The 12,779-nt window shown below is 41.9% G+C and overlaps 1 protein-coding gene across 3 annotated transcripts in view; it reads left to right on the top strand.

The window, feature by feature from the left end:
• The first annotated feature begins 1,662 nt into the window (after positions 1–1,662).
• The window catches only part of ARHGEF12 (Rho guanine nucleotide exchange factor 12), a 98,883-nt gene continuing 87,766 nt past the window's right edge, over positions 1,663–12,779 (top strand). For all 3 annotated transcript variants that reach the window (XM_082200930.1, XM_082200929.1, XM_082200928.1), the window contains exon 1: positions 1,663–2,965. In XM_082200930.1, coding sequence (XP_082057056.1) covers positions 2,934–2,965 — 32 coding nt within the window. In that variant the 5' untranslated portion in view covers positions 1,663–2,933. The remainder of the gene's footprint in view (positions 2,966–12,779) is intronic.

The raw sequence follows: 12,779 nt of genomic DNA, 5'->3' as shown, positions 1-12,779 counted from the left end.
AGCAACTGGTATTCAGAAGTATTATTGCCTCCAGTCATGGCAGATAGTAGCCACTGACAGGCAAATACCTGCAGAATAAGTCCTGTCTGAAAGCCATCCAAGCTGGTGACCACCAATGTCTCCTGTGGGCATGAGTTCCATAGTTTAACCATGCACAGCGTGAAGAAGTACAGTGGTACCTCGGGTTACAGATGCTTCAGGTTACAGACGCTTCAGGTTACAGACTCCCCTGACCCAGAAATAATACCTTGGGTTAAGAACTTTGCTTCAGGATGAGAACAGAAATTGTGTGGTGGCGGCGCAGCGGCAGGCCCCATTAGCTACAGTGGTACCTCAGCTTAAGAACAGTTTCATGTTAAGAATGGACCTCCAGAACGAATTAAGTTCTTAACCAGAGGTACCACTGTACTTTGTCTGCCCTCAATCTTCCAATATGCAGCTTCATTGGAACAGCAGCCAAACTTCCAAACTTAGCATCAGGCAAAACAAAAGAACTTGGGAGTGCAGGTGGGTCACAGAAAGAGAGGAATAAATCGGCTGCTGTTTAATCCTGAGACGCGAGACTGCGTTTTGGGCAGTTCACACCACCCATTTCAAGCATCTTCAACTGCACATTTAAAGCACATGACTTCTCCCTACGAATCCTGGGAATTGTAGTTTTGTTAGGGCTCTGAGAAGGGAAACTGTGTTTCTCGGGATTATTTGGGGGGGGAAGTCATGTGCTTCAAATGGATACATATTGCTGCTGCTCTGCCCGAATAAGTCACCTTCTGGTGACAAGAGGGACGTGAGCGACGGCAGCGGCAGGAGGGCCAAAGGAAGACCTGCTAGGTGTGGCCTCGAACGGACTCCTTTCCTTCTCTCTCACTCCTCCCTCACCCCCCACCCTCCCGCCGCGGACTGCGGAGGCGGCGCGCTGTGTTGGGTCGAAGAGCCGCGACGACGGAGATTCCAAAACGACGTGTGACGCGTCCCGGCGGAAGGATTCGAGGAATGGAGCGCCGAGAGAAGGAGGAGGAGACGAAGAGCGAGGCGGCTCCCTGAAGTGAAGCGCTGTGTGTGTGTGTGTTGGTGGGGGAAGAATGCATTAAAGAAGTGGCGAGGGGAGGGGGGAAGAGGAGGAGGGGGGACAAAAATAGTCCCGGAACCGCCGGAAGAGGCCGAACGGAGCCGAGTGGAGTCGAACTTGGGCCTGCCCCAGCGAAGCCGGCGGGGAACGTCGGCCTGAGGAGAATCTAGCCCGAGCGAGCGCCGGCGGGAGCGGCGAAGCCGAGTCGGGCCCTTAGGCGGCGGCGGCGAGAGGAGGAGGAGGAGGATACGCGGCCTGTGGAAAGGAGCCCACATTTCTTCCCCTCCCGCTCCGCTTTCTCCCCCTCACATTCCGGACTCGGCGGCGGGAAGGAGCCTCTCCGGGAACGGCTGTTGTTTTAATCTCCTTCTTCTTCTTCTTCCACTCCTCGTCCCAGCCGTCGACGGGAGAGGCTCGGGTGGGTTGCCTCCACCGGGCGAAGCGGGCCCCCAAACCGGACTCGAACCGGAGTCAAGCCGGTTCGACGCGGAGGGGCGAAAAGAAGTCGCCTCATCTCTCCTCACACACCTCCACCCCGCGGCCGCCGCAACTGCTGCTGCTGCGACGACGACGATTTCGGGGCGTCGGACCTCCCCACCCCCCACCCCGGACCCATCGACGAACTTAGTCCTGTCAGGAAGAAGATGATGCTCTTCGGGGCCTAGAAGAAGAGAGAGAGGAGGAGAGAGGCGGAGATAGAAGAAAAGGGCGGGGGGCGCGTCGAGAGAGGACCCCCCCCCGGCCTGGCTCGTGTGTGTTTTCATACTCCCAACCCCCCCACCAAAGTAGGGAATATTATGCACCCTCCCCTGAGGGGAGGCTCCGAGCTGCGACCTCAGTTCATGCAAGACTAATTTTCTCTCTCCCTTTAATCAGCCCCAGAGCCTAATTTGGGGCTAGGGTGCGTGTAGATCTCATTTCCCCACCCTGTCTTAGAGGAAGGGGGCTGGTTTACTCTGCTGTTTTTTTGCCCTCTGAAAAGGCAGAGTTTCTCTTTACCCAAGGGAGAAAGAGGAGGTTCTGCTCAGTTCTCCATAGAAGGGCTAAGGGGGTTTCCTGTCTTCCTAACATCCCCCCCCCACCCCTCCTTGGTGGAAACAGCTCAAAAGTGGGACACCCCTACCAGCTTTTCTTGACAATCCTACAGAGAAAGGTCAGCAGGGCCATAAGGACTAGTGCTGCAAAAGGGGTTTCCCCACACCCCTCAGAAAGGAAAAAGAATATCAAGTGCAGGAGAGAAGTGCCACCCCACACAGTCCCATAGAAGGTCATCAAAGGGTTATTCAGTTTACAAAGTGGTGGAGCCCAGAGAAGCAGTGGGGAATTGACCCAAAGTGTATTAGATGAGGCGTTCCTGCCCTCCCATGGGGTAGTAAGGGTGGGAAGAGGTTAGTTGCTCCCCCACAAGGTTCCCTCACCCCTTTCTTTGGACAGGGATTGCTACGCTATTTGATTTCTTGTTGGTTTGCTGTGGCCTAATGACTTGAGAAGAGTTCTGGAACTGTGATGCCTGGACACAAGGCTTGGGAATAACTTGAAGCAGATGTGTCTGTGTCTGACAGTTACCATCTTGAGGCAACGGCAGGATTTTCAGAGTATTGAATCATGACTTTGAAGGCCTTCTCCCATACTACTTGGAGGATTTGGGGCAGAAAAGTTGCTTTGTGGCTTTTCCTGAGCGTACTCTGATATGGATCTTTTGGGCAATCGTGAAGAACTGCATTGCTGTTGTTTTTAACTGACTTCACTAGTACTTCTCTGGAGCAAAGCTGGTGTGTGTATGGGAAATTGACAGTAATGTACTTAAATTATAACTAGTACAATGCAGATTGGCTAAAAAGTCGTCTCCTTGCCAAGGGCTCCAATGAGTGGCACACAGTCTGCAATCACGGACAGGTCAGTATGAATAGTGTTTCTGTGCACCTTCTACATTGACTGCTTGGAGTTTGGTCGGATTTTAAGTTTTAATATTGCAACAGTGGGAAAGGTGCAAAGGTTGACAGCCTTGAGTAAATGAGGTTGGAATTTACTTTTCGAGTTGGCAAGCCCAGCTTTGATCTGATGATGATCAAATCATCTGGGTTAGGTTCTAAATGGATTCAGATAATAGGGTTTTCAAGGCTGCTAGTCACTTGGTCCAGATGTGCGTTCTGGTATACTGTCGTAATAGGGTTACTTCTTGAAAGTATTTCCTAACTTCAGTGAAGGGGCTGTATAGAAGATTGCTCCATCTTGGGGGTGCAGATGTTTAGTGGGCAGGTTGTTCTGAGTGGAGCTGGAGCACACTACGTAATAACCTAACCTATTTCCCAGTTGGCACGGTGGCATTCTTCAATCTCATAGTTCCTGGCACCCACGGTATTTATTTGGAGCATTGTATTGTGTTTGGACTTATATTTTGTTCTTCAAAATGGGATGCTGAAGTGTCTGTCTTTACAGTAGATCTGTAGTTGGCACATGGAAGTCTGTGCTCTCCCCTCTTCCTCTCCTCCTTCCCCTCTGACTCATGTTACTTTCCCTCGCTTCTCTTTACATCCTATTAAACTGCAACCCCACCCCATTTCCTCCCAGCAATTGGTACTTAATGATACTGACAGTTCTGGAACCTAGGATATGCCCTCTTCATCTGCAGGGAAGTCCTGGTTATCTGGAACATGCAATATGTTGGGTTTAGATAAGAGGTTTCATATTGTGCTTTTATTATTAAAGTCTGCTTCCTCCTCATTAAGTACTAAATTAAAAAACAAAACCTTGGAAACAGCCATCACTTCGTATTTTGGAGTTTGGATGCATAATCATAAAGAAAAGGATGCGGGGAATGAACTTGACAGCGGCTTTTTCTTTGGCAAGTATCTGTTACTCTTCTGGATAGGAATAGTGTTAGTTTGTACTTCATCACCCAATAACATAGGCATTACAAGAAGTGAAGTTTGGTCCAAATGTTTGGCCTTGTGACTGCTGCAGCAGTCCTGAAGAGTTTATTTTGTAGATGAGTCATGGAGTCAACAGGCACATAATCCAGCTCTGTTGATTATCTCAGACAATTTTCTGGGTTCCAGAGCTGGCTACAGAACTGCTAAACATGCTGCTTATTTATGCTTCTAAAATGCTGAAGCTTTTCTTTAAAAGCAGCAGCAGACTCAGTTTAAATGCATAATTGGATTTTGAATGCATTTTCTTCCAGAAAAATGGGAAGAATGCTTTGGATTTTCTTGTACAGAGCATGTGCTTCAAGCTCTAATTATCTTCCTACAAATCTTTTTCGAGCTTAAAAAATAAGAGTGTAAGTGTTTTGTTTCGGTAGCTTACTGGAAGTTCTGTTAGGCCATTCATTTATTTCATGTTATCAAACAGGTTTTAGTCAACTAGTAACTGATCTGAATAGCAGAAAAATAGGCTGCAGGTGAGCAGTTATAGTGGAGATGGTTGGTTGCTGAAACAAGGTATTCTTTTTATCATTGTACAGTGGTACCTCGGGTTACATACACTTCAGGTTACATACGCTTCAGGTTACAGACTCCACTAACCCAGAAATAGTACCTCGGGTTAAGAACTTTGCTTCAGGATGAGAACAGAAATTGTGCTCTGGCGGTGCGGCGGCAGTGGGAAGCCCCATTAGCTAAAGTGGTGCTTCAGGTTAAGAACAGTTTTAGGTTAAGAACGGACCTCCGGAACGAATTAAGTACTTAACCCAAGGTTCTACTGTATTAAAATAATCATTATAAAAATTGACACATTGTCTTTTTACATTCCTTGTCTTTTTAATGTACACATTCAACTTTCAGTATTTTTTTTTTTTTTTATAATAATTTTATTGCATTTTTCCAAATTACAAATAAAACAGAAGAAAAAACAGAACAAAAGAAAAGATAAAAAAAAGAAAACAAAGGATTCCATTTCAATAACTTTTTTTCAAATTTCCATTGGACTTCCCCACATCCCCCGGATAATGCATTCTTGATAATAAAGTCATCAGCAAATTATACCCTTATTTCATATATTTCTTTATATTTTCAATTGCAATTTAAGTTTAAATCTCTTGTTCTCCATTTACTCTAAAAATATAACCTGATATCATTTTAACCCATTTAAACTTTGGTTCTTTCACAAATATTAACAATTTCATAAATAATTAAATTTCGTTGCTGGGGCTAGCGTTCTGAATCATACGTCATCTTATGTTTCATACAACTTATAATACTTTTGCAAATAGTCTTTAAATTTTTTCCAGTCCTCCTCCATTGCCTCTTCTCCCAAGTCCCGGATTCTTGCAGTCATCTCAGCCAGTTCCATATAGTTCATCAGTTGCGTCTGCCACTCCTCCAGTGTGGGCAAATCTTGGGTCTTCCAGTATTTGGCGATAAGGATTCTTGCTGCAGTTGTAGCGTACATAAAGAAAGTTCTGTCCTTTTTTAACACCTTCTGGCCGACAATGCCCAGAAGAAAGGCCTCTGGTTTCTTGGGAAAGGTGTACTTAAACACCTTCTTTAACTCATTATAGATCATTTCCCAAAAGGCCTTCAATCTTGGGCACGTCCACCAGAGGTGGAAAAATGTCCCTTCAGCCTCCTTGCATTTCCAACATTTATTGTCAGACAAATGGTATATCTTAGCAAGTTTGACTGGGGTCATGTACCACCTGTACACCATTTTCATAATATTTTCTTTCAAGGCATTACATGCCGTGAACTTCATACCGGTGGTCCATAACTTTTCCCAGTCTTCTGACATGATGTTATAACCAATGTCTTGAGCCCATTTTATCATGGCTGATTTAACTGTCTCATCCTGAGTGTTCCATTTAAGCAGCAAGTTGTACATTCTCGATATTACCTTGGTCTTTGGTTCTAACAGCTCTGTCTCAAGTTTCGATTTTTCCACCTGGAATCCTATTTTTTTATCTAGCTTGAAAACCTCATTAATTTGGGCATAGTGTAGCCAATTTTGCACCTTATCTTTTAGTTTTTCAAAGCTCTGCAATCTCCAATTACCTCCAATATTCTCTATTATTTCCCAATATTTCGGCCAATATGCCTCCATATTGGATGTTTTCCGAGCTTTGGCCTCTATTGGTGAAATCCACCTCGGAGTTTTACTTTCCAATAAGTCTTTGTATTTTTTCCAGACCATGTATATTGCTTTCCTGACAATATGGTTTTTGAACATTCCATGTGTTTTCCCCTTGTCATACCACAAATACGCATGCCAACCTAGCGAATTGTTGAAGCCTTCCAGATCTAGGACATCAGTGTTTTCCAATAAAATCCAATCTTTCATCCAGCAGAAGGCCGCAGCTTCGTAGTATAACCTTAAGTCCGGCAGGGCAAACCCCCCTCTCTCCTTTGCATCAGTTAATATTTTAAACTTTATTCGGGGCTTTTTGCCCTGCCAGACAAATTTAGAAATGTCCTTCTGCCACTTTCCAAAACAATCCACTCTGTCCACAATCTGCAAGGCCTGGAACAAAAACAACATTTTTGGCAAAACGTTCATTTTTATAGCTGCGATTCGGCCTAACAAGGATAATTTCAATCTTGACCAAATTTCTAAGTCTTTTTTAACTTCTGACCAACATTTTTCATAGTTATCTTTAAATAGATTCAAATTCTTAGAAGACAGATTGACCCCCAGGTATTTCACTTTTTTAACAATGTTTAGTTCTGTTTCTTTCTGAAACTCCTCTGTTTCAATAACCGTCAGGTTTTTCCCTAACACCTTAGTTTTTTGTTTGTTCAGCTTAAAACCCGCCACCCGACCAAATTTCTGAATCAATTCCAAAACTCTTTTTGTACTAGGTTCTGGCTCCTGTAATGTTAAAACCAAGTCATCTGCAAATGCTTTCAGTTTATATTGTTTCGCTCCGACCCGTATTCCTTGTACCTGCCGATCCTCCCTTATCATGTTCAGCAAAACCTCCAGGACTGAGATAAACAACAGAGGGGATAGGGGGCACCCTTGGCGTGTTCCTTTTTCTTTTTTTTTTTTTTTTTTTTAATTTTAAAAAAGTTTTTATTGTAATCCAACCTCTAAAAAATACATATACATTGTTAATATTAAAGCAAATCACAAAAAAGATAAAAAGACAATAAAATAGTTCAAAAATCAATATACAATATTTCCGATCCTTGACTTCCCACCACCACGACGAGACCTCTATCTCAACGATATTTACAGCAGCGTCTTATGCTAATCGTCATGTTTTACCTCACAGCTTTTAAATTATACCTACTGTGACTTTGGTGTTTCCTAATGTCATCTCCATGTATGAAAAAAATTTATTCCAATCATTAATAAATTTCGTATTTTTCTGATGCCTAATCTTCTGCGTCATTATTGCTAAGTCAATATATTCAGTTAGTTTGGTTCGCCAGTCCATAATTGTTGGCATGCTGGGGTTTTTCCATTTCTGCGCTAGCAGCACCCTAGCGGCTACGGTTGCGTACTGAAATAAGGTTTGGTCATCCTTATTGATCTCACTACCCGTCATTCCTAAAAGGAATGCTTCGGGTTTTTTTGGGAAGGTGTACTTTAGCATCTTTTTTAATTCGTCATAGACAGAGCCCCAAAACTTCTTTACTACATCACAAGACCACCACATATGAAAGAAGTCTCCCTCTTTCTTTTGGCACTTCCAACAGGTCTTATCTCCGGTTTTATACATTTTAGCTAATTTTGTTGGAGTGATGTACCAACGGTACATCATCTTTTCCATGTTCTCTCGGAGGCTGACACATGCTGAGAATTTCATATCCTTGGTCCATAGTTTTTTCCATTTATCATATTCTAGGGGATGTCCTATGTCTATGGCCCACTTGATCATAACTTCTTTAACTTCCTCATCCATGGTATCCCAGTCTAATAGTTGGTTATACATTTTAGTTAGGTGTTTAGACTTCCCTTCTATTATTTCTAACTGGAATTTGGATTTGTTTTTGCTCATCCCAGCTTTTTTGTGTTCATTCCATAAAGAGCTAATTTGGTGGAATTGTATCCACCCCGTTAATTTATCTTTTAACTCTTCGTAGGGCCTAATTTCCCAACCTTTCTCAGATCTTTTCAAAAGTTCGGCATAGGTCCATCTTCTACCTTCCATATTCACTTTTTTACTTACTAGAATATCTATAGGTGACAGCCATAAAGGGGTATCTTTTTCTACCAAGTTCTTACATCTGTTCCACACTTCCAGTAGTGCCCCTCTTATGATATGACTAGAAAAACCTTTGTGCACTCTCCCCTTATCCTGCCATAGGTAAGCATGCCATCCATACCTAGCATTAAAACCCTCCAAATCCAGTAAGTCGGTGTTGTCCAGTACAATCCATTCCTTCACCCAGCATAAGCACGAGGCCTCATAGTATAGTTGTAGGTTCGGTAGCGCAAATCCACCTCTATCTCTTTTATCCGTAAGCAGCTTATACTTAATTCTGGCCCTTTTGCCCTGCCAAATAAATCTAGAAAGGGTCCTCTGCCAGTTCTTAAACATCGTTGTACCCCTGATTACCGGGATATTTTGGAATAGAAATATCATTTTGGGGAGGATGTTCATCTTGATGGCGGCCATTCTGCCTTCCCATGAGAGGTGTAGTCTACTCCAACTATCCAGATCTCTTTTACATTCTCTCCATGTTCTGTTGTAATTGTCCTCCACCAAATTTATATTTTTCGTTGAGAGCCAAATACCCAGATACTTAACCTTTTTTGATGTCTTTATCCCAGATTCTAGTTCAATTCTATTTTTTGATTGTTCGTCTAAGTTCTTTACCAGCATTTTTGTTTTTATTTTATTCAATTTGAACCCAGATAGTCCCCCAAATTCCTCCATTGTATCAATGATTGCATTTATCCTTTCTAGAGGTTCTTCTATTGATATTACTAGGTCGTCGGCATAGGCCTTAACCTTGTATTCTTTTTTACCTATCTTAATCCCTCTTATTTCCGGAGTACCTCTAATCTTGTTCAATATAACCTCCAATACCATGATAAATAACAGGGGTGATAATGGACACCCCTGCCTTGTACCTTTTGTGATCTTAAATGAGTTTGTTAAATTACCGTTAATACTAAGTTTCGCTTTCTGGTTTGAATAGATTGCTCTAATGCCCTCTAGGAATGGCCCTCTTATTCCCACCCTCTCCATACATTTGATGAGGAATTCCCAGGATACATTATCAAAAGCCTTTTCGGCATCTATAAAGATTAGGGCGGCAGGGATATCGATCCTAAGGTCCAAATATTCAATTATGTTAACTACATGCCTCACATTCTCCTTTATCTGCCTACCCGGCAGAAATCCGGCTTGGTCCCTATGGATTGCTCTATTCAGATATTTCTTTAACCTGTTTGCCATTATTCCTGCAAAAATCTTGTAATCATTATTGAGCAATGATATTGGTCTGTAGTTTGCTATGTTAAGTATTTCGGAGTCTGCTTTGGGTATTAATGTGATATATGCCTCTCTCCACGAATCCGGCATTTCCCCTCCTTGGAGGATATTGTTAATTACACTACAGAGTACCGGGGTCAGATGTTCCTCTAAGGTTTTATAATATTTTTGAGAGAGGCCATCTGGGCCAGGGGCTTTTCCGGGTTTCATTTTCTTGATTGCATCTCTGACCTCATCCATCGTTACTGGTTCATTTAGCATAATCTTTTCCTCATCTGTTAGGTCTTCTTTCCCGTTCCTTTCCAAATACCTACCTATCTCGTTTGTATCTTCCGCCTCTTTCTTTTTATACAGATTTTCGAAGTATTGAAGGAACTTTCCTTTGATCTCACTGGGGTCCTCTATTATTTGATCTTCAAATTTAATTTTATTAATCACCTTTTGCTTTTGCCTTTTCCTCAGTTGCCACGCTAGCAACTTACCAGTTTTATTTGCTGATTCGAAATATCTTTGTTTCATCGTCTTTATTCCCCATTCTATTTCACGATTCAGCAGTGTTGAGTATTGAGTTTGTAATAATTTATAGATTTGAATATACCTCTCATCCCCAGGGTTTTTTGTTAATTTGTTCTCTACTTCTTTTAGTTGCTTAACTACCTCTTCCTTCTTTGCTTCTCTCAAATTCTTCCTAAATTTGTTCTGTTGGATCAAAAAGCCTCTAAGGACTGCCTTACTGGCATCCCAGACCACATTGATTTTTGTTTCTTTATGCAGGTTATGATCAAAATATTCTTTCAAAACATTCTTTGCCTTATCAGTAATCTCATCTTGTTCCAGTAGATAATCGTTCATTCTCCATCTATACGGGCCTGATGGAGTACCTTTTATTTCCAAAAAAATTGAATTATGATCCGATAATGTTCTGGGCTCTATTATACACCTCCCCGCTCTCAGCGTAAGCTCTCTGGAGACCCAGATCTGGTCTATTCTACCCCAGCTCTGGTGTACTCCAGAGAAATGGGTAAACTGTTTCTCTGTAGGGTTTTTGTATCTCCAAATGTCCAATAAATCTAAATTTTCTTGGAGATCATCAAAAGTTTTTGGGAGTTTCCCTTGCTTCCCTTTCCTTCTCTTTTCGCTTCTGTCAATATTAGGTTCCGGGACTCCATTCAGGTCCCCTAGTAAAATTAGTTTATAATTTTCTAATTCTAATAGCATTTGTTCCAGTTTTTTGTAAAACTCGGTTTTATTTGTATTAGGGGCATATATCGATACTACGTTAAATCTTTCCCCTTGGTTGGTAATCTGGATCCCTAAGATCCTCCCCTCCTCATCTTTGCATATTACTTTAGGTTCCAGTTTCTCTTTAGCATAGATGACCAACCCTCTCTTTTTATTCACTTCTGAGTTAATAAACTCCTTTCCCAGCTTTTTATTGATCAGTATATGTTTATGCCTTTTAGCCACATGGGTCTCTTGGCAGCATACCACATCACATTTCTTATTTTTCAAAACTTTCAATATTTTATTTCTTTTGGATTTCTCATTTAGACCGTTGACATTCCATGTTAAAAAAGTTAAAGACATTATTTAGGAAAGAAGTAGCGTTTGTGTCCAATTGTTAATTCTTTGTTTCTTCCTCTTCCTCTGTGTCTTCCCCTGTTTCTTCCCCTTCCGCTACACTTTCCCCCTCAACCTCCTCTCCTTCTCCTTCCCCCTCCCCTCTCTGCAGCCTCACCCTCCCCCCTCCCTCACCTCCTCCCTCCCTCACGTCCTTTCTATCCAATATTCCACTCTCCTTTTTGGTAAGTTCCTTCTCGTATCTTCTCAGGAACTTCTCTACCTCTAACGAGCTGTTCAGTTTGAATCTCTTGTCTTTAAAAAAGAAAGCAATTCCCTCAGGGAATTCCCATCTATATTGGATGTTGTTCCTTCTCAGGACACCTATTATGTGTCTGTACCCTTCCCTCTTACGTAGTAGCCTGACCGGAATCTCTTTCAGGACAATTATTGGTCTACCGCCTATTACTAGCTTTTTATGATAACTTGTTTTAAGTATCAGATTCCTCATTCCTATTGAGTTAAACATTACTAGGCAGTCCCCAATGGGCTTCCTGGTTTTGTTCTGGTGTGTTCTCATTTTAATCCTAAAGGCGTTTTCTATTGTATACGCGACCTCCTCTTCTTTGATCTCTAACCATTTTGCTAGTTCTATAGTTATTTTTTCTTTAATATTCTCTTTCATTTCTTCCTCTATGCCTCTGAATTTTAAGTGCATTTGTCTTTGTCGCATTTCAGTCATCGCAATATTGTCCCATATCTGCTCCTGTGATTTGTTCAACTCTCGCAACTCCTCCTTCATTTTCTCTGTCTCCCTTTTCTGTTCTCTCATGTCTTTTTGAATTTTTTTGTTAGATTCCTCAAATGTCTTTGCTTTGACTGTTAACTCTTGAACTTTCTTTCCAAGCTCTCCTATAGCTCCCTCTATTCTTTTGTCTATCCTATCTTGCATTTCCTCTAATTTATTCTCTATATTGTTTTCGTTCTGCTTGAGTTCCTCCTTAATTTTTAACCACAGAAAATCCAAGTCTTTAATTTCTTCTTGTCTTGAGATTTTTCTTTCCCCTGGTGTTCCCCCCCCCTTTTCCCATTCTTCCCCTGCATTTTTGCTCCTATTTACCCGTTGAACTTTTGTTTCGCTCCGACCCGTATTCCTTGTACCTGCCGATCCTCCCTTATCATATTCAGCAAAACCTCCAGGACTGAAATAAACAGTAAAGGGGATAGGGGGCACCCCTGGCGTGTTCCTTTTTCAATATGAAGTTCTTCTGTCACCACATTGTTCACTATCAACTTAGCTTTTTGTTCAGAATAGATTGCCTCTATTCCGTTCTCAAACCCCCTTCCCACTCCCATCCCTTCCAAGTTTTTCTTCATAAATTTCCAAGAAATATTATCAAAGGCCTTCTCCGCGTCGATAAAGATTAACACCGCTTTGGTGTTAATATTTGTTTGTAAAAGTTCCAAAATATCGATAATGTTCCTGGTATTATCATACAAATGTCTACCTGGGAGAAAGCCTGCTTGGTCCTTATGAATTACTTCATTTAATACTTTTTTAAATCTGTTAGCCAAAACGTCCGCAAATATTTTGTAATCCACATTTAGGAGTGAGATGGGGCGATAGTTCTTAAGTTGAGTCTTTTCAGTTTCCACTTTAGGTATCAATGTGATGAATGCTTCTTTCCACGTATCTGGTGTCCTCCCTCCCCCCATAATATAGTTACAAACCTCCATTAATGGTTGTATCAGATAGTCTTTTAAAGT

This window comes from Podarcis vaucheri (genome assembly GCF_965113315.1).
Source record: "Podarcis vaucheri genome assembly, chromosome: 15".
In the NCBI taxonomy this organism is placed as follows: Eukaryota; Metazoa; Chordata; class Lepidosauria; order Squamata; family Lacertidae; genus Podarcis; species Podarcis vaucheri.
This window is presented reverse-complemented; position numbering and strand designations above follow the sequence as displayed.